This window comes from Myotis yumanensis, unplaced genomic scaffold (genome assembly GCF_028538775.1).
Source record: "Myotis yumanensis isolate MYYU_CA2020_CCGP unplaced genomic scaffold, mMyoYum1.0.hap1 SCAF_18, whole genome shotgun sequence".
Lineage (NCBI taxonomy): Eukaryota > Metazoa > Chordata > Mammalia > Chiroptera > Vespertilionidae > Myotis > Myotis yumanensis.
This window is the reverse complement of record NW_027223769.1, coordinates 22,399,452-22,418,987: the sequence shown is the minus strand read 5'-3', so window position 1 is coordinate 22,418,987 and position 19,536 is coordinate 22,399,452. Positions and strand designations below refer to the sequence as shown.

Below are 19,536 nucleotides of genomic sequence, written 5' to 3'. Positions count from 1 at the left end.
GACTTATTAGTGAAATAAAAATTTCCCCACTATCAGCTTTCCGCCATTTCAGTGTATAATCATACAAAGGCTTGTTGATGGTAATAAATAGCCCACAAAGTGGAGTTAATAAGACTCAAGTTCACATGTAAGTACAGTTTAATCACATCTTTGAACAAGAGTTTTATCGTAAATAAGAAGTTGAACATAAAAGAAATATTGCTAAACATGTTATGTACTGTTATAAAAACAAACAAGGACTGCCCTAGCCGGTTTGGCTCAGTGGATAGTGAGTCAGCCTGTGAACTGAAGGGTCCCAGGTTCGATTCCGGTCAAAGTTGTGGGCTTGATCCCATTGTGAGGCATGCAGGAGGCAGCCGATCAATAATTCTCTCTCATCAATGATGTTTCTATCTCTCTCTCCCTCTCCCTTCCTCTCTGAAATCAATAAAAATATATTTGAAAAAACAAGAACTTAAATCAGACAACTTTATTACAAAAGATTAAACTCATTGGCAACTGAAAAAGAAATAACAGTTCCAGTTCACAGAACTGAAAGTAATTCTTTATTGATAAACATTTATACCAGAATTAGAAATGTCAGTAGAAAAATACAATTTAAATAATTTTTCATCGTACAAAGATTTGATCATTTGACTGTAGCAGTTAGTGAAATAATCTAATACAAAAAGTTACGCTGATTTTAGTCACAACCAGCCCAACAGAGTGCACAATAAGAAATGCAGGCACATAAGATGTTCCGCATATAGACAGCTAATGGCACCAGGGCTTCACATTCCAGGAAATGGTTTCTTAGGGAAGGTTATATGCATTGCAGTTGTAATAAGAACTTTATTCAAACCAAAGCAGTCAGAAAGGGGCATTGGAATCAAAAGCCAACATACAATTTAAAAACTTAAACAACATAAGGAAGGGTTTAAAAGTAATTATTTGCATGAACTTTTTCTCACTAGTTTGGACATTTCCTAGGAAGTAATGTTTTGCTGCCAAAAAAAAGTTAATAGCACAGACATGTTTCTCTTGGAATATTCATTACGCATTTAAATGTGGACTTAAGTTTTCATGAAATGCCTTTACCCCAAACACCCATTTTAAAGAATCCAGAAATCAGTTTTTGTGGTTGGGTGTGGTCTCCCTCCCCCACATTAAAAATAAAAAAGGAAAAGTGGATGCACAGCTGGGGGATGGGATGGTTGTATGTGTCTTTTAAGAAAGCCAGTTGGTAAAAATTCTTAAAAATCTATAGATGATAAAGTAAAATGTTCAACACAAATGCCAATATTTTTTCTTCTGAGCAACTACCCCCAAATAATTGTGTATTTGAGGAGAAAAATTAAAAAACACACAACACAGTTTTGTTCCGAAAACATTTCAAGCTACAAAGTTCAATTTACATAAAGTATATATACATATATTCACAGAAGAATGTTCACATACTGGGATGGAAGAAACATTCAATTTGAAGATACATTTTATATTTGAAGTTTTTAAGAAGAGTGGATAATCAAAATATACAAAAACACGAAAGAGATGGAAACAAAAGACATCTTTCAAAATGCATTAATTTTTGTGTCTTGGCTCTAAAAGAAAAATAACCGAACATTTAAATCATAGATCAATATGGCCCACCTGTTTAATTTGTGAAATTCTACCCAAAAGAATGTTGTGTGAACACCGCACTTTGATAGAGATGATTAAAATCACTTCTTATAATACAGGCTACAAAATCCCAAATTTCTTAGACTGAATGGCTGCTTTTCAAAATCACTGCTCCTTCAACTGAAAAATCGTCTTTAACTGAAGACTATTTTAAATTTTAAAATTTGCTTGAAAGAAGGATTTGAGCATTGGAGAGTAATCTTATTGGGGTATGTCTAAGGACATTTGCCTGCATTTCAACTCTACCTATAATTTCCCACCTAGTCTGAGTATGTCACCATAATTTTGATAAGTAGTCTAATGGCCTATTAGTTAAAAGAAAATGTCCAGTTAATTTCTGTGACCCCTTTGTAATTTTTATCTTTGACTATCCCTAGTAAATTGGTCCTCCCGGCTATTTTTATTCAAAGCCAGAATGCATATTTCTTCAAGTAGAACAGACATGGTCGTGGGTACATGACCTCATGGGCTGTCAGCCTTACTCTCACAATGAAAGCTTTCCTTTAGAAACGTCAGACTTCATTACCAGAAGCTATTTTGAAAACAGATAACAACATTGATTGTATTCCACACAAAACAGTTTCAATGATCAGCATCAAGTTAGACACTAATTTTTGCAATCCTTTCTGTTTTGAAGGTCACAGTTTTCAGGCCTTTTAATGAAGAAGAAAGCTAGGCAGTAGAAGAAATTTTAAATAGCTAAAATTGGGTTTTAAAAAACTCAATATTTAATTCTCTTTAAGGACATAAATTCTCTAAAAGGAAAATGTAAAGCGCCAAGTTGAAGACATATCTGAAAATTAAACTTTAGGCACTTTCTGGGAGTGACACACAATACTGTAAAAATGGGCTGAAGACCCGCCACTAAGGAATTAAGAAGATTAAGTAGCTATTAAGAGAAATCAATAACCCTAATGCTAGTTTAAGCTGAACTTCTACAATTTTTCAAGAGCCAGTAATAAACCAGTCAATAAAACTATAACAGAATGTTTAAAGTATCTTTTCTTTATGTGCCTTAATGTCAAGAGTATCCTAACCCATTTGGCTTAGAATTTTCAACTTGAATTATTTAATGGGGTATGTTTCCAATTAAACCAAATAAAAGTAATAGAATAAAAGTGATAGGGAAAGGTGGTACTGGAATTCTGAAAAGTCTCAATTAGCTAGCTTATTTTGATAAGATTCACATCTTTTAAAATATATTAAATAATCAGAGGTCAAGATCGTTATCCATAAAATGTCACATCATTCAGTAGTTATCTCCTTTTTTTAAAACGAGTGGAATCAAAGTCACTGTTTGTATTCTAGATATTTTTTTCCCCTGTTTTATTTAACCAATTTTGCTCACAAAGCTATACTCAACCAAAACTATTTGGCACTTACTATCATGAAGATGTAGCAAAAGAAGAGCCTGCAAATATTAATCATGATTAGATCAAATAAGATTTTTAGTACATTATGCTCTGCTCAGAAATAAACCAATGTTTTCCATAGTTTTTCTGAAAAAATGCAACGCTGCATTTTCTCGCAGAATATTGTACATTTCAGTGTGAAGACTGCTAACCCAGAAGCACCGCTGCCTTGGCTTTGGGGAAAGGTGCACCTGTGAAACTGCTTAAATTAAATAGAAAAAACAAAATAAAACTTGATTTGTTTTGGTTGAGAACGACAGGAGTCCAAAAAGAGCTTCAATTCCTTGGAGCTTCAAGTTGAAGAAAAGGCTGAGATGCTATTCTTCACATACTTTTTCATCCAAGTTGCTTCCACTTAAAGAGCTAAGAAAACACTACTTTCCTTATTGCATTCTTTCTGCGGATTCTTTAAAACTCAGGTTCGATGTCATAGTGTAAGGGTGCGTGTTACAGAGTAGCTAAAATCCGTAAGAAGGAGACCACCACCACACAGAACGTCTGTCCGGTGCCCAAGGTGAGGGCTTCGAATGATATCATATCTTTTCCTGCTGCTCGGTATACTCCAGCAATTGCTGCACCTGTTCAAAAAGTCAAGTGTCAAAAGAAAAATCAAGATTAATATAATCGTGATATTATATTAATAGCACTTAAAATTCAACTATAAGTAAAATGTTCCAGATTTTTACATTAAAGTTTAAATATTATAGAAATGTTTTGTTTTCCCTATTCTTTTTGCTGACCAGCCTAGGTTTTAAGTATTCCTTATAAGGTTTGCAATTTAGTGACATATGCTTTTAAGTGTTGAAAAGTGACTCCTTAAAACAGGAGTCTCCTGGACATAGTGAATAAAACCATCTGGAAGTCATAACCCAAATCACAAAGACTGCAATTTACATATGATCTGATTACAAACTCAAAAACATCTCTTTATTCCCTATGCATTTAACAGGTACCTAATAAATTCTTGGCAATAAGTGACAAAGAATTTTCTGTGTGAGACTGAGCAAGAAATATTTCAGGAGAAGCCACAGGGAATCCCCACTCCACTTTCTACTATACTCAGAGTTCCCTTCAGGAAATGGATGGAGGAAGGAAGAGAGGGATACAGAAAGGAAGAGAGGACCCTAAGCCTATAAATTTGCTATTAATTCAAAGGGTGTGAAGGGAGGGATACTCAGGGATTCCTTTCTGTTCCCTATGTCATTAATCGTTTTTATTATGTTATTCACTATAACTCCCTAGAAACTGAGTATCTACTCAGGTACACATCTGAGTTGCTGAAGATACTCAGCATCTACCAAGAAAGTCAAGATTTCATTAATTTAAAAAGATCAGATCCAAAGTTTCCAGATGACTCCCCCAAATGCTCCAAACAAAATTCTCAGTGTGTTCATTCAAATATTTATGTATTTCTATGTTTTGTAAGGTGTGATACCTATTTTCATAGTACACAGGATCTAGTTGGGGACACAAGACAGAAGCATAAGCATGAAAGAGATTTTGAATGATTCAAAACAAACAGTGTCTCAATCACATGTCCACACAGTTTATAAGTGTGATTTGAACGTATATTAACATGTTTTAAGAAGAACAATATTAACTAATACCTGTGTTGCTTTCCTGGAACATTTATGACTTTGAAATGCCCACCTCCAGTAGCAATGCATACAATACTGTGCTACTAACATCTGAGAGGCACATGTTTCATTGGGCCCCTTTATAATTTAGCTCCAAAAAAGTTGGTTGGATAGAAAGAAGCCAAAGCAACTTGAACTGGGCCTTAAGTGGGATTTGGATGATGAAGATGGGAAGAAAGGAAAAAGCTTATACAAGGAGCAACAACATGAGAAGAAAACAGAGACTCTAGGCATAAAATCTTAAAGACAGAAATAAACATGACATTTACTGCAAATTACTATGTGTTAGTATTATGTTAAATATTTTATAGACACATTATTTCATTTAATCAACACACAGCCTATGAGGTGGGCAGTGTTTACTCCTATTTTACTGATGAGAAATCTGAAACAGGTCTTCAGAGCCAGTACTCCAGTCAGGAAACTGGAGCAGAGGGTCTCTGAAGACAACTGATATAGTTAAAAATATTGGGTAAGGCCTGTTATGGAAACTCCTTTCTGCAGACAGGAGAAACTGGCCTCCTTCCTGTGTTATCACAAAGGTTTCACCATTTACAGAACATAGAGAAAAGAGGCCACTTTGTCCCCAAAGCCCCCTCCAGTCAAAGAGACAAAGGGAGATTTCTGCTTGAAGCCCAAGGTTTAAATTCACAGGGGAAATAAAGTTACAAATTAGTAGAAATATTATGTTTCTATTTTTTAAGAATATACTTATGCCCTAACCGGTTTGGCTCAGTGGATAGAGCATTGGCCTGTGGACTCAAGGGTCCCAGGTTGAATTCCGGTCAAGGGCATGTACCTTGGCTGCAGGCACATCCCCAGTAGGGGGCGTGCAGGGGGCAGCTGATTCATGTTTCTCGCTTATCGATGTTTCTGACTCTCTATCCCTCTCCCTTCCTCTCTGTAAAAAATCAATAATATATATATATATATATATATATATATATATATATATATACACACACACACACACACACTTATGTTTTACATGTATACCCACAAAAAAGTCTGCAAGTATATACCCAAATGCAAACTGTGATTATCATTTAGGGATGTGGAAATGGAGGATTTTTATTTTTGCGTTCTTATACTTTTTAACTTATATAAAATATACATGTTATTTCTATTTAATTATGACTTTAAAAGATTTAAACTTATTCTCATCCGGGTGACATGAGAAAAGCCAAGAAAAACACAGGTAAAAATAATTTATAATATGAATGTTACTCTGTTTTTTATTCAGAAAGTCCTGAGAGGAAAAAAATAACCAGGTCCTTTTTAAAACAAGAATTCTTGTCATTGGAATTATTCTTCCATCCTTAAAGTAACCACCTACCAAATGGAAGTGATCAACCATCCTTCCGCGCTATCAGTCAAGTGACAGCTAATGAGGAAGGACCAATAGCTTCCAAAAGGCAAATATCTTTCTTTTGCTGGTGACCTATGTCAGATGTGCCTCACAAAGCTGGACAACGGCTTCCCTGAAGCCACCAAGAGAAAACCTGACTCAGGAACTCAAAGATATTAGCCAAATATGGGAGCCTGAGGGTGAGGAAAAAAACAATATAGCCCTGCCCACATGGCTCAGTGGTTGTGTGTTGACCTATGAACCTGGAGGTCATGGTTGGAGTCTATGGTTCAAAATCAATAAAAATATATTTAAAAAAATACATTTAAAAAAAGGACCTGTGGTTAAAGACCATCCTTTTTCTTCATCCCACTCAAACATGTTTCTAAAATGGGTCCTGAAATTGACTAAGTCATATGAAATATTTTGACTGATATTTTAATGTCTAACATACTTGTCAAGATTCCAGCAGTAATTGGTCCCACGATGCCCATCAACAGGATGCCTACAGACATGAACCTACCATATTTGTGATGTCTGAGGGTGAAGAGGGCCAGTAATCCAGCGGGGACATGAAAGAAGAGAGAGGACACCAGTGCCCACAGGAACACACCATACCACATCTCTACAAGGGAAAGCAAAGAAAGGTCACAAATCACTGCCTTTCCCAGTGCAGTCATTACAAAGGGGTGGTCACTATACCCAGTCATTCACTCTCAAAGCCAGTCAGTTGCAATGCACGTTCATCAGTCAAGTATCCAAATATTGATGGTTTTAGAGGGACCAGCAAACTACAGCCACCACCTGTTTTAGTACATGAAGTCTTACTGGAACAGAGCCATGCCCATTCATTTAAGTCTTGTCTATGGCTGCTTTTTAGCTATAAAAACAGAGCTGAAAAGGTGACAGGGACCACATGGCCTACAAAGTCCAGAATCTTAACTAGCTGGCTCTTCACAGAAAAACTTTACCAATCCCTGATAAACTACCCCCACAGATTTGAAAACTGCCCTAAATAATGTCCCTCCCATAAGAAGTTACAAGCGTAAATTCATTGACAGTTCATTGCAATCAATGCCTGTTGATTTTTCCTAGCTTTTTTACTATCCGGTCTCCTAAACTGGAAAGCTATCCTATCTAATAAAAGAGCAATATGCAAATTGACCGTCGCTCCAACACACAAGAGGGCTGCCCCCATGTGGTCAAAGATGACTGCCACAAGATGGTCAGCAGGGGAGGGCAGTTGGGGAAGATCAGGCCTACAGGGGGAGGGCTGCAAGAGAGGACCAGGCCACCAGGGGGAGGGCATTTGGGGGCAACCAGGCCAGCAGGGGAGGGCAGTTGCGGGGGACCAGGCCAGCAGAGGAGGGCAGTTGGGGGGACCAGGCCAGCAGGGGGAAGGCAGTTGGGGGGGGACCAGGCCAGCAGGGGAGGGCAGTTGGACCAGGCCAGCAGGGGAGGGCAGTTGGGGGGACCAGGCCAGCAGGGGGAGGGCAGTTGGGGGGACCAGGCCAGCAAGGGGAGGGCAGTTGGGGGGACCAGGCCAGCAGGGGGAGGGCAGTTGGGGGTGACCAGGCCAGAAGGGGGAGGGCAGTTGGGGGCAACCAGGGCAGCAGGGGAGGGCAGCAAGAGAGGACTAGGCCAGCAGGGGAGGGCAGTTGGGGTGACCAGATCAGCAGGGGGAGGGCAGTTGGGGGGGACCAGGCCAGCAGGGGAGGGCAGTTGGGGTGACCAGATCAGCAGGGGGAGGGCAGTTGGGGGGGACCAGGCCAGCAGGGGGAGGGCAGTTGGGGAGGATCAGGCCAGCAGGGGGGGCAGCAAGAGAGGACTAAGCCAGCAGGGGAGGGCCATTGGGGGCAATCGGGCCAGCAAGGGAGCAGTTAGGTGTCGATCAGGCTGGCAGGGGAGTGGTTAGGGGCTGATCAAGCTGGCAGGCAGAAGCAGTTAGGGGCAATCAGGCAGGCAGGCAGGCGAGCGGTTGGGAGCCAGCAGTCCTGAATTGTGAGAGGGATGTCTGACTGCCCATTTAGGCCCGATCCCACACCGGGCAGTCGGACATCCCTAAACGGGCAGTTGGACATCCCTCGAGGGGTCCCAGATTGGAGAGGGTGCAGGCTGGGCTGAGGGACATACCCTCCCCAACCCCCTGTGCATGAATTTTGTGCACCGGGCCTCTAGTCTATAATAATAAAAGCATAATATGCAAATCGACCGAACAGCCTAACAGCAGATGACCATCCGGATGAGCTTCTGGATGAAGCCAGGGCTACAAGGACCAAGGCAGCCACCGTGGCTGCAAGGACTGAGCCCCTTGCAAGAATTTTGTGCATCGGGCCTCTAGTACAATTATATTCATTCAACAATCATTTTTAAGACAGTGCAATAAATATCAAGCCACTGCCTCCTTTTAGGATATCAAAGCTCATTGTTTTTTAAAATCTTCACCCGAAGAATGAGGATATTTTTCCACTGTTTTTTTCTTAGAGAGAGTAGAGGGGAGGGGCAAGGAAGTGGAGTGGTAGAGGGGGGAGAAAGAGAGGAGAGAAACATAGTCGTGAGATACATTGACTGGTTGCTTCCCACTCGCATTCCGCTCACACCCTGATGGGGATAGGGAGTGGGGGTGGGGGAGAGAATTGAACCTGCAAGGGAGGTACATGCCCTTGACCTGGAATTGAACCCACAACCCTTCTGTGCATGGGCCAGCACTCTAACCACGGAGCAACAACAGCCAGGGCCAGAATCTATATATAAAAGGCTAGGTGTTCATCCATCTGACAGGTACCTATGATGCGTGATGACCACTAGGGGGCAGATGTGCAACACAGGAGCTGCCATGAGGCACACTGGCCATTTAAAAATAAACGGCACCATGGACCTGGCAATGACAAAGCAACACTCGTCTTCCCCCAAGTGGGACACAGGCCCCGCCACCACCCCACCAAATCGCAGCCAACTCTGCCAAGCCCCCATTGCACAAAATGCGGCCCACAGCCCAGCCCAGCCCAGCCCAGAAATGGTTGATGTGGGTGCCAGGTAATGACATCGCATAGCAATGCCCGGCTTTCTCTCCCTAGTGACTAGCCTCCTTGGAGTTTCTTCAGCCCAGGAACTCAATTTGCTTTATAGCCAGGTGCAAACATTTCATGTACATTTTACTAATTTTCTTTCATCTCTGACACTTCTATTACAGAGAAAGGGCGAATAGCAATATTAAAATATTTCTTCTAATAATTTTCCTCTCAATGTGCATGAATCCGTGCACTGGGTCACTAGTTGTTTTATAAAACTGTTGAAACTGGTCTACTTGTATTTGAATTGATGGTTTTTTGCAAATTCTGTTAAAAGACGTTAAATCATGCAATATGGGATATAAAGTAATTAAATACTTGTGTCCCAACTTTAAAAATTAAATATATAACATAAAAATAATATATATGTAATATATAAAAAATATATTTACTAACTACTGTCCTTCCTCTACAAAGAAAAAAACCTTTCCAGTCAACAGTGTTGATCAGAAATTGCAGGCAGGATTCCGAATCCTCTTTGAGTTGTGTCCTCTTCAGAAACAAACCTACACTACTATAGCTTTTCCAGCCTTGGGCCGGGAGCTCTTCTTGCTTCCACTGCCCAGGAGACTGGCCCTCTCTTCTTGGCAGCAGTTCCAGATGTTTCAATGTCTGGTGTCCAGATGCTGCTCCTCCCCAATAAAAGTGCACCCACTAGAGCTCTGACACCCACAAATCCCTCCTGCTTGGGCAGCTTCTGCTGCACCCTGGCTTAGTGAGAGCAGTCTGGCCTCCAGCCTAAGGCCCCCTTGTACGCCACCCCACCACTAGCTCATCCCCAAGATACAGTGCAGTACCATGCAATTCCCTTCCAGAGCAGTTAACCCCATCTTAGATCCCACAGTCCTTACCAGACTCTGACCTCCATACCACCACCCAATGTGCCAACTAAGTTATGTGAAGGCATGAGGAATACAACTGCCCCGGAGTGGACAAATGGGATTGCAAATGTGCCTCCAAGATGCAGAGCAGTTGCCATGCTGGCTGCTGGCTGCCACCACTGACCTGACACTGCTCTTCGGCCCTGTTGGAGCTCCCCAAGTTTTAGAGATAAGCACTGCTTTCTGCCGCAACTCAGGCTGCTGGCACCTGGCTTCTTACTGGCTGCCACATAGTGGACTTGGAGGTGAAGCCTAGATTTGCCAGAGACACTCTAAGTTAACGTCCATAAAAGTGGGTCTGGACACTTAGGTGTGCTACCCAACTGCTATGGGCTGAACATGTTCCATCAAAATTCATATACTGAAGCTCTAATTCAATAGTACTGTAGCCTCCCCCCACCCATCTCTCTCCCTGCCATGTGAGGACACGGCAAGAAGGTGACCCAAGAGGGCCCCAACCATAACACAACCATGCTGGCACCCTGTTCTCAGACTTCAGCCTCCAAAGCTGTGAGAAAATAAATGTCTGTTATTTAAGCCACTCAGTCTATGGTATTTTGTAACAGCAGCCTGAGCAGACTCACACAGCAACACTCACCTGGTCTCACTCTGGAGCACAAGACTTGCCCAAGGGGACCTGCTAGACTACCAAACCACACCTCAATTTTCCTAAAAGCTGCAAGGCCTTTTGGCAAAACAAGGTCTGGCATAGCAGGTCAGCACCTCCAGGTTTCTGAGGGGGAAGCATGCTGCACTCTCCTGCATCCTTGGGCTACATTCATTAGCTACCTCAGTGCCTGCATGTTTTATATAGTGCCACTTAAATCACTGAATGCAGAAAAAACGGCTTTATTATATTAGATGAGTAGTAGTTTAGAAAACACTTTTCAGATGGATGGATTATAGGACTCTAATAGCAAAGGCAAACCCCAATCAATAAAATACTTAAAAAAAAAAACCACACTAAGTGATTTCCCTTTAATCTACTGCACCTTAATTTGCTCTCTCTTTAATAGCTATTTATTGATTATCATACAGTACTTTTTATTTCCCTGGCTCAACACACTCAAAAATCTTTGTCTATATATAGCTCAGTATTTCCTTGTTCACGGTTTAAATCAAGTGCATTATCATCAGCTTTGTTTATTTTGGCAGCTAAAGTCACATCACTTCCTGATGTTGAAGTATAAATCAAATAGTCTGTAATAAAAGATTATAAGGGGAAATCAGATTAAGCACTGGTGACAAATGGGCCCCAAAGATGTCTACATATTTATCCCCAGAGCTTGTGAGTGTGTGGCAAAAGGGGGTTTGCAAGTATGATTAGATTAAGCATCTTGAGAGATTAGCCTGGATTTTCCAAGTGGGCCTAATGTAATCACCAGGGTCCCCATAAGAGGAAAGCAGGAAAGTCAGAGTCAGAGAGATCCAAAGATGCTACTGGCTTTAAAGATGGAGGAAGAGGCCAAGAGCCAAGGAATGCAGGTGACCTCTAGAAGCTGAAAGCAAGGAAACCAATTCTTCCTAGAGCCTTTAAAGGAACACAGAACTGCTGACCTATTTTGGACTTTTGATCTCCAGAACTATAAAATGATAAGTCTGTGTTGTTTTAAGACACTAAATTTGGAATAAGTTGTTACAGTGGCAACAAACTAAGAGTTCATTCATTCAACAGATATTTATTTAGCCCATTCTATATTCCAGGCACTTCAGTGAAAAGAAAAACAACAGAAAAAGACAAAGATTTCTACCTACAGGGAACTTATTATCTATTTTTCTTTTTTTTTTAAAGATTTTTTAAATTGATTTTTAGAGAGGAGAAACAGCAATGTTGATCGGATGCCTCCTGTATTCCCCCTACTGGGGATCGACTGAACCTGCAACCAGGCATGTGCACGGGATGACACCCAACCAATGGAACCACACAGGCCAGGGCAAACAAAATCTATTTTTCAAACAGACATTTCAGTTAAAGAGAAAAGCCACATAGACTGTAGAATCCTTTAGTTGAGTTCTTTATTAACTAAAGGGGTTTGTAATGGCTGGCTCCCTGGCCCTATAACATCTACAACCGAGTCACTTAAATTCCAAGGAAGGTCTCAAGGCCACCTGGACCCGATGAGCAGAAATGAAAGAAGCCTAAGCCAAGTGGGCAGTGAGGCTCAGCAACTTAGCCATCCTTTCAGCTGGCCCCACTCTACCTTATGTTCCAGGTCACACTGTCTAGACACAGCCAGGTCCTCTGAAGCTGGGGTTCTAAGTAGACCATATAAGTCTTCCCGGGAACTGTAGTTCTGCCCTGTCCTACAACTCTGATGCTGGACTGCACTGATGCTAATTGCCCAAAGCCCGCAACTCTCCACATGCTCACTGTGAGACCCCTCTCTTACTGAGTCCCACTGACCTGCCAGGGGACATCTGTTCCCTAGTGAAATAATACATACATACATATTGGTCTTCGCCCCTGGTTCCTGACACAGCTCCTAAATCTCTTGGAATTTCCAGAATCGTCTTTTGTTCTCCTAAGGTGACTCTTGGTGGGCTCCTGGATGGGGGCTGGTGACCAGAAAGCCTCGATTATAAGCTTGGAACATGCAGCTCCACCCCACCCCCATTCTTTGGAGAGGAAGAGGGGCTGGAAGTGGAGTTAATAATCGATCGTGCCTATGTGATGGAGCCTCCATAAAAAGCCCCAAGTGCAGAGTTCAGAGAACTTCTGGGTTGGAAAAGACATCTCCATGCTGGGTAGATGGCCCACTCCAAATCCACAGGAACAAAAGCTCCTTCCAGACCTCACCCTGTGTATCTCCTTCATCTGGTGTTCATTTGTACCCTTTATTTTTAATATATTTTATTGATTTTTTACAGAGAGGAAGGGAGAGGGATAGAGAGTTAGGAACATCGATGTTTCTAAACATCGATCAGCTGCCTCCTGCACACTCCCTACTGGGTACATGCCCTTGACCGGAATCGAACCTGGAACCCTTGAGTCTGCAGGCCAACGCTCTATCCACTGAGCCAAACCGGTTAGGGCCATTTGTACCCTTTAATATCCTTTGTAATAAACTAGTCATCTAGCAGTAAACTGTTTTTCTGAGTTCTGTGAGCTGCTCTAGAAAATTAATCAAACCATGGAAGGGGCGTTAGGAACCTCTGTTTTATAGCTAGTCTGTCAGAAGCACACACGATAACCTGGACTTTTGATTGGGTCTGAAAGTGGGGGGTGGAGGCAGCCTTGTGGAACGAGCCCTTAACCTGTGGGATCTGATGCTAACTCCAGGTAGACAGGGTCAGAACTGAATTGAATTGTAGTGGCACCCAACTGATGTCACAGAATTACCTGATGTGGAAAACCCACACCTCTGGTGTCAGTGTTGTGAGTATGGTAGTAGTGTGAGAGTAAAGGACAACAGTGCATTTTTCCTAGATACCCCTCCACTCCTCCCTAACAATGATGACTTGCCCACCAGGACTACCAACTGCAGGCTGCCACCCCTCACCTGACACTACTGACAGACTCTCCCCTCACTCCTGAGTCCTGAGTGTATCTCCCTGGCCTGCCTCACCCCAATGGTCTTGGTTCTAGCAAGGCTAGATCTTGTCTATCCTGATCTGGTCTCCATCTATTCTCCACACGACGACAGAAAGTCAGTGGTAATGGGTACAAGGTTTCTCATTGAGGTGATACAAATACTCTCTAGTTCCTTGTGGTGATGGCTGCAAACTCTGGAAATATACTAAAAATCACTGAATTGTACACTTAAAACAACAGCAAGTCAGATCCCTCCTCTGCTCAAAACCCTCCAATACAGTCCCTGGGATGTGACCTCGCCTCCCCTGCTGCTTTACCCAGTGTTGGGTTGGTCTCCTTTATGTTTCTGAAGTAAGCTCCTATTTCAGAGTCTCTGAACCTGCTGTGCCCTCGCCCAGAATACTCTTCGAGAAACAGCCCTGGGGCTCACTCCTCACTTCCTCAGATTTTGGTTCCTAGGCATTATCAGAAGGGCTTCCAACCTTATGTAAAATAAGGTGCCACTTGGACACACAAGACCTGACACTTACTATCCCCCTATCCTGCCTCATATTCACCACCAGCTGCTCCTTTTCACACTTTTACATTTTGTTTATTTCTTTTTTCTCACCCCCTAGAATAAAAGCTCCTTTGTTTTGTTCACTACCACATCTGTACTTGGTGCCTAAAAAACAATAGGCATGCTACAGGCACCGAGTAAATATTTTTTGAATACATGAATAAATAACTGCTCCAAGTGTGGCCCATTTTTGATCCCAGCACTCCAACAACCCAACGTTAGTCAATTTTAATTTAATTATCACCAGATACACTTTAACATTGATTTTAATGAAATTCATGTGTTCAGAAAGCTAATGTCATTCTTGATATAAAGAAAAGGTCTGCCTTTCTTGGCATTCAGATTTTTTTAAAATGGCAACAACAAAAGAAATCTGAACAACTCAGGGTAAGGAAGGGGTAGGCAGAAATCTAAATGGTTAAATTGCAAATGCAGGTTTAAAAAAAATAAATTCAAAACTTCCCGATAAAACCACAGAATATTTCAGAGCAATGATTTTGCCATATTGAGTTAGCATAAAATACAAGTGACCTTTTCAGTGGGGCCAAAATAGGAACTATTTCAGATCCAGGTCAACGAATGAAATTCAGTCAGCAAGCTCAAACTTCATGCACCTACTGTATCCATCATTCCAACTAAAAATGAGACATAGCAGGGAGGTTAAGTAATTGCTTATCACATTCTGATCAACTTGAGGTACATGCATGTGAACACCTCCAGCCCAGAGCCTGCACTTTGCTAAATGTGTACAGGCATCTCTTGCTTTTTAAAAGTTCACTTTCTGCCCTAGCCAGTTTGGCTCAGTGGATAAAACATCAGCCTGTGGACTGAAGGATCCGGGTTCGATTCTGGGCAAGGGCACATGCCCGGGTTGCAGGCTCAATTCCTGGCCCTGGTGGGGACATGTGCAGGATGTTTCTCTCTCTGTGTATCTCCCCCTCCCTTCCACTCTCTCTAAAAATCAGTGGAAAAATATCCCCAGGTGATAAAAATAAAAAAAATAAAAATAAAATTCTGCTAAAAAACATGCACACTTTGCTTTGACGAAAGACCAGTTTTCACTAGCCTAAGAAATTCAAAGAGGATTTTCACTTTTACCAAAAAAAAAAAAAAAAAAGACAAAAAGCAAAAACAGTGTTCAGCTTTTGCTTTGCAGTGAGCCATTATTGCAGGTAGCACACACCAGGAGCAGCAAGTGGCAACACCAAGTTCCTTCCCCAGGAACTACACTCGGAATCAAGTCCTCATAGTTTTGAACTGTCTGTGAGCATCTGTGCTTTATCTTGATGTAATTTGTGCATCCATTAGCAAGGCCTGCTCTAAAGTCATTACTTCTCCACTTCATACCATTTCGGCCTAGGCAAGTTTTCAGAACCCTTTTTGTTTGTTTGTTGCTTTGTTTTATCTTCACTTGAGGATATTTTTTCCATTGATTTTTAGAAAGTGAAGATTTTTAGAGGGAGAGAAAGAGAGAGACCCATTGACTGGTTGCCTCCTGCATGCCACCGACCAGGGCCAGGAGCCCACAACCAAGATACATGCCCTTGAGCAGAAGCGAACCCAGGACCATTCAGTCCACAGGCCGACACTCTATCCCAGCGGTTCTCAACCTGTGTGTCGTGACCCCTTTGGGGGTCGAACGATCCTTTCACAAGGGTCGCCGAAGACCATCCTGCATCTCAGATATTTACATTACGATTCATAACAGTAGCAAAATTACAGTTATGAAGTAGCAACAAAAATAATTTTATGGTTGGGGGTCACAACATGAGGAACTATATTTAAAGGGCCAGAAGGTTGAGAACCACTGCTCTATCCACTGAGCCAAATCGGCTAGGGCTTCACAGGAACTCTTTCAGATAGTGAGGAAAACCTGTATTGCTGAATGAATGATCCCTGGTGATTAACACCTCCAATTATATCTCCATAGAAGTACCCATAAGCTCAAGTACATATTGCAGTTTAATATCTTCAGAACAATTTCTGAAAGCAAAACAATTCCGATAGCTACAGATTCTCTAATGTGAGGTAATGTTAAAAGTATTGTCCCAAATCTAGTCATCTCAATATTTTCTCAAAGAAAGAAAAGGCAACTAAAAGCCAGACAGACTGTACAGCAAATTTGCAGTTTCAAAGTATCACCTCACATGATGTATTAATTTTAAAATGGCCCGGCCAGCATGGCTCAATGGTTGAGCATCAACCTATGAACCAGGAGGTCACAGTTCTATTTCATGTCAGGGCACATGCCTAGGTTGCACACTTGATCCCCATTGGGGGGAGTGCAAGAGGCAGCTGATCGATGATACTCTCTCATCATTGATGTTTCTATCATCCTCTCCCTCTCCCTTCCTCTCTGAAATCAATAAAAATATATTTAAAAAATAATTAAAGTTCGCCCGACAGTGTTTCTCAGTGGTTATAGTGTTGCCCCTCACACCAAAGGGCTGCAGGTTCCATCCCAGATGGGTGTGCAGGAGGCAACCAATCGATGTCTATGTCTCTCTCTCTCCCTCTGTCCCTTCCACTCTCTCTAAAAATTAATGGAAAAATATCCTTGGGTAAGAATTAACAACAACAAAAAGGATCAAGGGATTAAGGTACCCTTCCAGTGGAGAGATCTGATAAACACTGTTTCACCAGGCGTTAAATGTCTCCTGATATAATGCACTGGAAAGTGGATAACATCATCTGTGAGGTAGTAGGCTGACCAAAAAATCTGAATGTAACGATGAAGAAACAATTAGATAAATTTAGACTGTGGGAAAAACTGAGACACAATTAGCCTGGACTCCTCAAAAATGTCCATCTCAAGAAACTGAAACAAAGATGAAGGAACTGTTCTAGATTCAACCAGACTCAAGAGACATGACAACTAAATGCAATGTATGATCCTTGACTAAATCCTAAATTTTTTTAAAAAAAAGGAAAAAAACGCCCTAACTGGTTTGGTTCAGTGGACAGAGCGTCGGCCTGTGGACCGAAGGGTCTCAGGTTCGATTCCGGTCAAGGGTATGTACCTTGGTTGCGGGTACATCCCAGTAGGGAGTGTGCAGGAGGCAGCTGAATCGATGTTTCTAACTCTCTATCCCTCGCCCTCTCCCTTCCTCTCTGTAAAAAATCAATAATTTTCTTAAAAAAAGGAAAACAACTACAAACAATATTCTTCAGACAACTGGGGAAATTTAAATAAGGTCCATACATTAGGTAATATTCTATCAATGTTAAATTTCTTGGGTGTGATATATAATTTTTTTTGGCTATGACATAAAATGTCCTTGTTTTAAAAGATCTATAATCTCTCACATCAGTGTTTCCATCTCTCTCTCCCTTCCTCTAAAAGTCAATAAAAACACATTTTAAAAAATAAATAAGAGATCCATGCTACCGTATTAGGCATCAAGTGCCGTCATTTCTGTAACTTCCTTTCAAATGGCTCTGCAGAAAGTAAAAATGTTATGTGTACACATATATAGAAAGCAGAAGAATCTAAATATGAATAACAAATCTCAGTTAAGGGCATATGGGTATTTGTTATACTATTATTTCAATTTTTCAGTAGGTTTGAAAATTCTCAAAACAAAGAGTTGGGAAAATAAAGGGGGGGGGGGGGGACACACACCTAATCTGGTCCTGTAGTGCCTGCCTCCAGACTGCACGGACCTTTCATTTTGGGGGGGGCAGCGTCTCCAGAATGCCATATTATCACTGTCAGTGTGACCTCGGGCCCTTTTGGGCATGATTTCAAGCTAACATCTGCATCAGTCCCATCACCGGCTATTTCACAAACCTGTCCGCGAAGATACTGGACAGGTAATACACGGCAAGTCCCCGGAGTCCACTGAATGGCACCTGGCAGTCGCTGCCCAGTGGATGAAAAAAAAAATCACAGATGCCTTGTTTATAACTACAGTCAGTAACCCAATCCTCCTTCCTCTGCAGGTCTCCGGCCCCGTTCTCGCTCTCCTTACTAAGTCACGGTATCAGCTTAGCTGGGGAGCCCAACCTCAGCCTTCCATCGCCAGTGTTCTCAGTCTTCTTCCCCTTAAAGCTCCCACACACACTCACTGCGCTCTCCCCTGGGAGCCTTTCCCCAGTAACTTCTCCTCTGGGCTCTCGGAGCGCGGATAGCTATTTTGTATTATAAATATGAAAAGCCCTCCCATCGGGAGAAGGTCCGGGGTGGGGGGAGGAGGGGACTGGGTAATTAAAAAGAAGCTGTGCCAACGGCGTCGAGCGCGAGAGCCGGAGACTCGGCAACAAGTCTCGGAAAGTGATTCCTAGAAAGAGAAGCTGGAGGCGTGGGGCGGAGGTGCGAGCAATCAGCAGGGAACCTCCTGGCGACGAGGGAAAAGACCGGACTAGAAACAAAGGAAGTGTGAGCTCCGACTGCCCCTCAGTCTGGCCCGGACGATAGGGCCTCGAGCTGCGAACGCCGAGCAGCCGGCGCGGACGGAAGCGGCCAGGCGCATCCTGCGCCCTAAACAAGGCGGAGATGACTGCCCCCGGGGCTCTGTCGAGTTCAAGTCTGAACTCGGGCGTCTGGAAACTCCAAAAAGCAATACTAGTTCGGGTGCTGGCCCAGCTCCCTTCATGGACGGGTACACCCGCGGCCGCGCCCTCCGACCTCGCCCCCAGCGCGGGATTGGCGGGACGGAGCGGTCTAAGGGGCCGGTAGGAGCCCCCCAGCTCTCGGCCGAGGGAGCGGGACCCTCCCCTGGGGAAGGAAAACAGCCCCCAGATCTCGGAGCGGCGGGACCCAGTTTGCATTCGGGGTGGGGAAAGGCGCCTGCCCACCGTCGGGCGGCCGCGGCGGGGAGCGCAGCACGCGGGCACCCGCCGGTACCTGGGAAGGTGCAGAGAGAAGTGGCGTTGGGGCACAGGGTCCCGTTGCCCACTCGCGGAACGAGCTTCAGGCTGAGGATCTGCTGCAAAAGCCCGGCCGACCCCTCGCTGCCGCCGCTCCCCTCGTGCTCCATCCCGCCGCCATTCACCGCAGAGGGATGGGGCAGAGCGGCCGCAGTGTCACCGTGGCTCGCTCTGAGGTCGGCTCTGCTCTCGGTTCATCCCCCGCCTCAGCGTCACCTTCGGCCAGGGCCCTCTTCCTCCTACTCCAACGGCGCTGTCGAGTGATGGTCCCTTCCTCCAATCAGAGCGCGCCGCAGATGGCGGGGGCGGGGCGAGAGTTGTTCCCGCCCGTTACGTTGCGTAAGGCTCACCGAGACACCGCACCCACGCAATAGGTCCCCTAGTGGAAAGTCTCTCCTGCTCCAGCAGGGCGCGCTCGGCTTTGCCCTTGTCTGCAGCGCCACCTATAAGGAAGTAGGGGAATTCTATACGTCCCAGCTGACCAAGATGTAGATTTAAAACGGATCTGGCCATGAGGATAAGATGGTTGAGCAACAGCCCTGGCCGGTTTGTCTCAGTGGATAGAGCG

At 43.3% G+C, this 19,536-nt stretch overlaps 1 protein-coding gene across 3 annotated transcripts; it reads right to left on the bottom strand.

Annotated features, from left to right (window-relative positions):
• Positions 1–522: 522 nt before the first annotated feature.
• Positions 523–19,212, bottom strand: TMEM170A (transmembrane protein 170A). Of its 3 annotated transcripts, none has more exons than XM_070398242.1 (3): positions 18,946–19,212; positions 6,511–6,681; positions 523–3,649 (listed from the first exon to the last, which is right to left on the bottom strand). In XM_070398242.1, the coding sequence occupies exons 1-3, from the start codon at positions 19,076–19,078 to the stop codon at positions 3,519–3,521; spliced, it is 435 nt and encodes a 144-aa protein (XP_070254343.1). In that variant the 5' UTR covers positions 19,079–19,212; the 3' UTR covers positions 523–3,518. The 3 variants fall into 3 exon arrangements, with proteins under 3 accessions (XP_070254343.1, XP_070254344.1, XP_070254346.1); XM_070398243.1 differs by having other exon boundaries at positions 6,580–6,681; XM_070398245.1 differs by having other exon boundaries at positions 19,094–19,212.
• Positions 19,213–19,536: the final 324 nt, after the last annotated feature.

What these genes read in the sequence shown, in the direction of transcription:
- TMEM170A (XM_070398242.1), bottom strand. Translation starts at nt 19,078, where the DNA reads ATGGAGCACGAGGGGAGCGGCGGCAGCGAGGGGTCGGCCGGGCTTTTG. An exon ending in TTCTCTCTGCACCTTCCCAG is followed by an intron (nt 6,682 to 18,945) that starts GTACCGGCGGGT and finishes TTTCCCTTGTAG; the next exon opens with AGATGTGGTATGGTGTGTTC. An exon ending in TACTGCTGGAATCTTGACAA is followed by an intron (nt 3,650 to 6,510) that starts GTATGTTAGACA and finishes CTTTTTGAACAG; the next exon opens with GTGCAGCAATTGCTGGAGTA.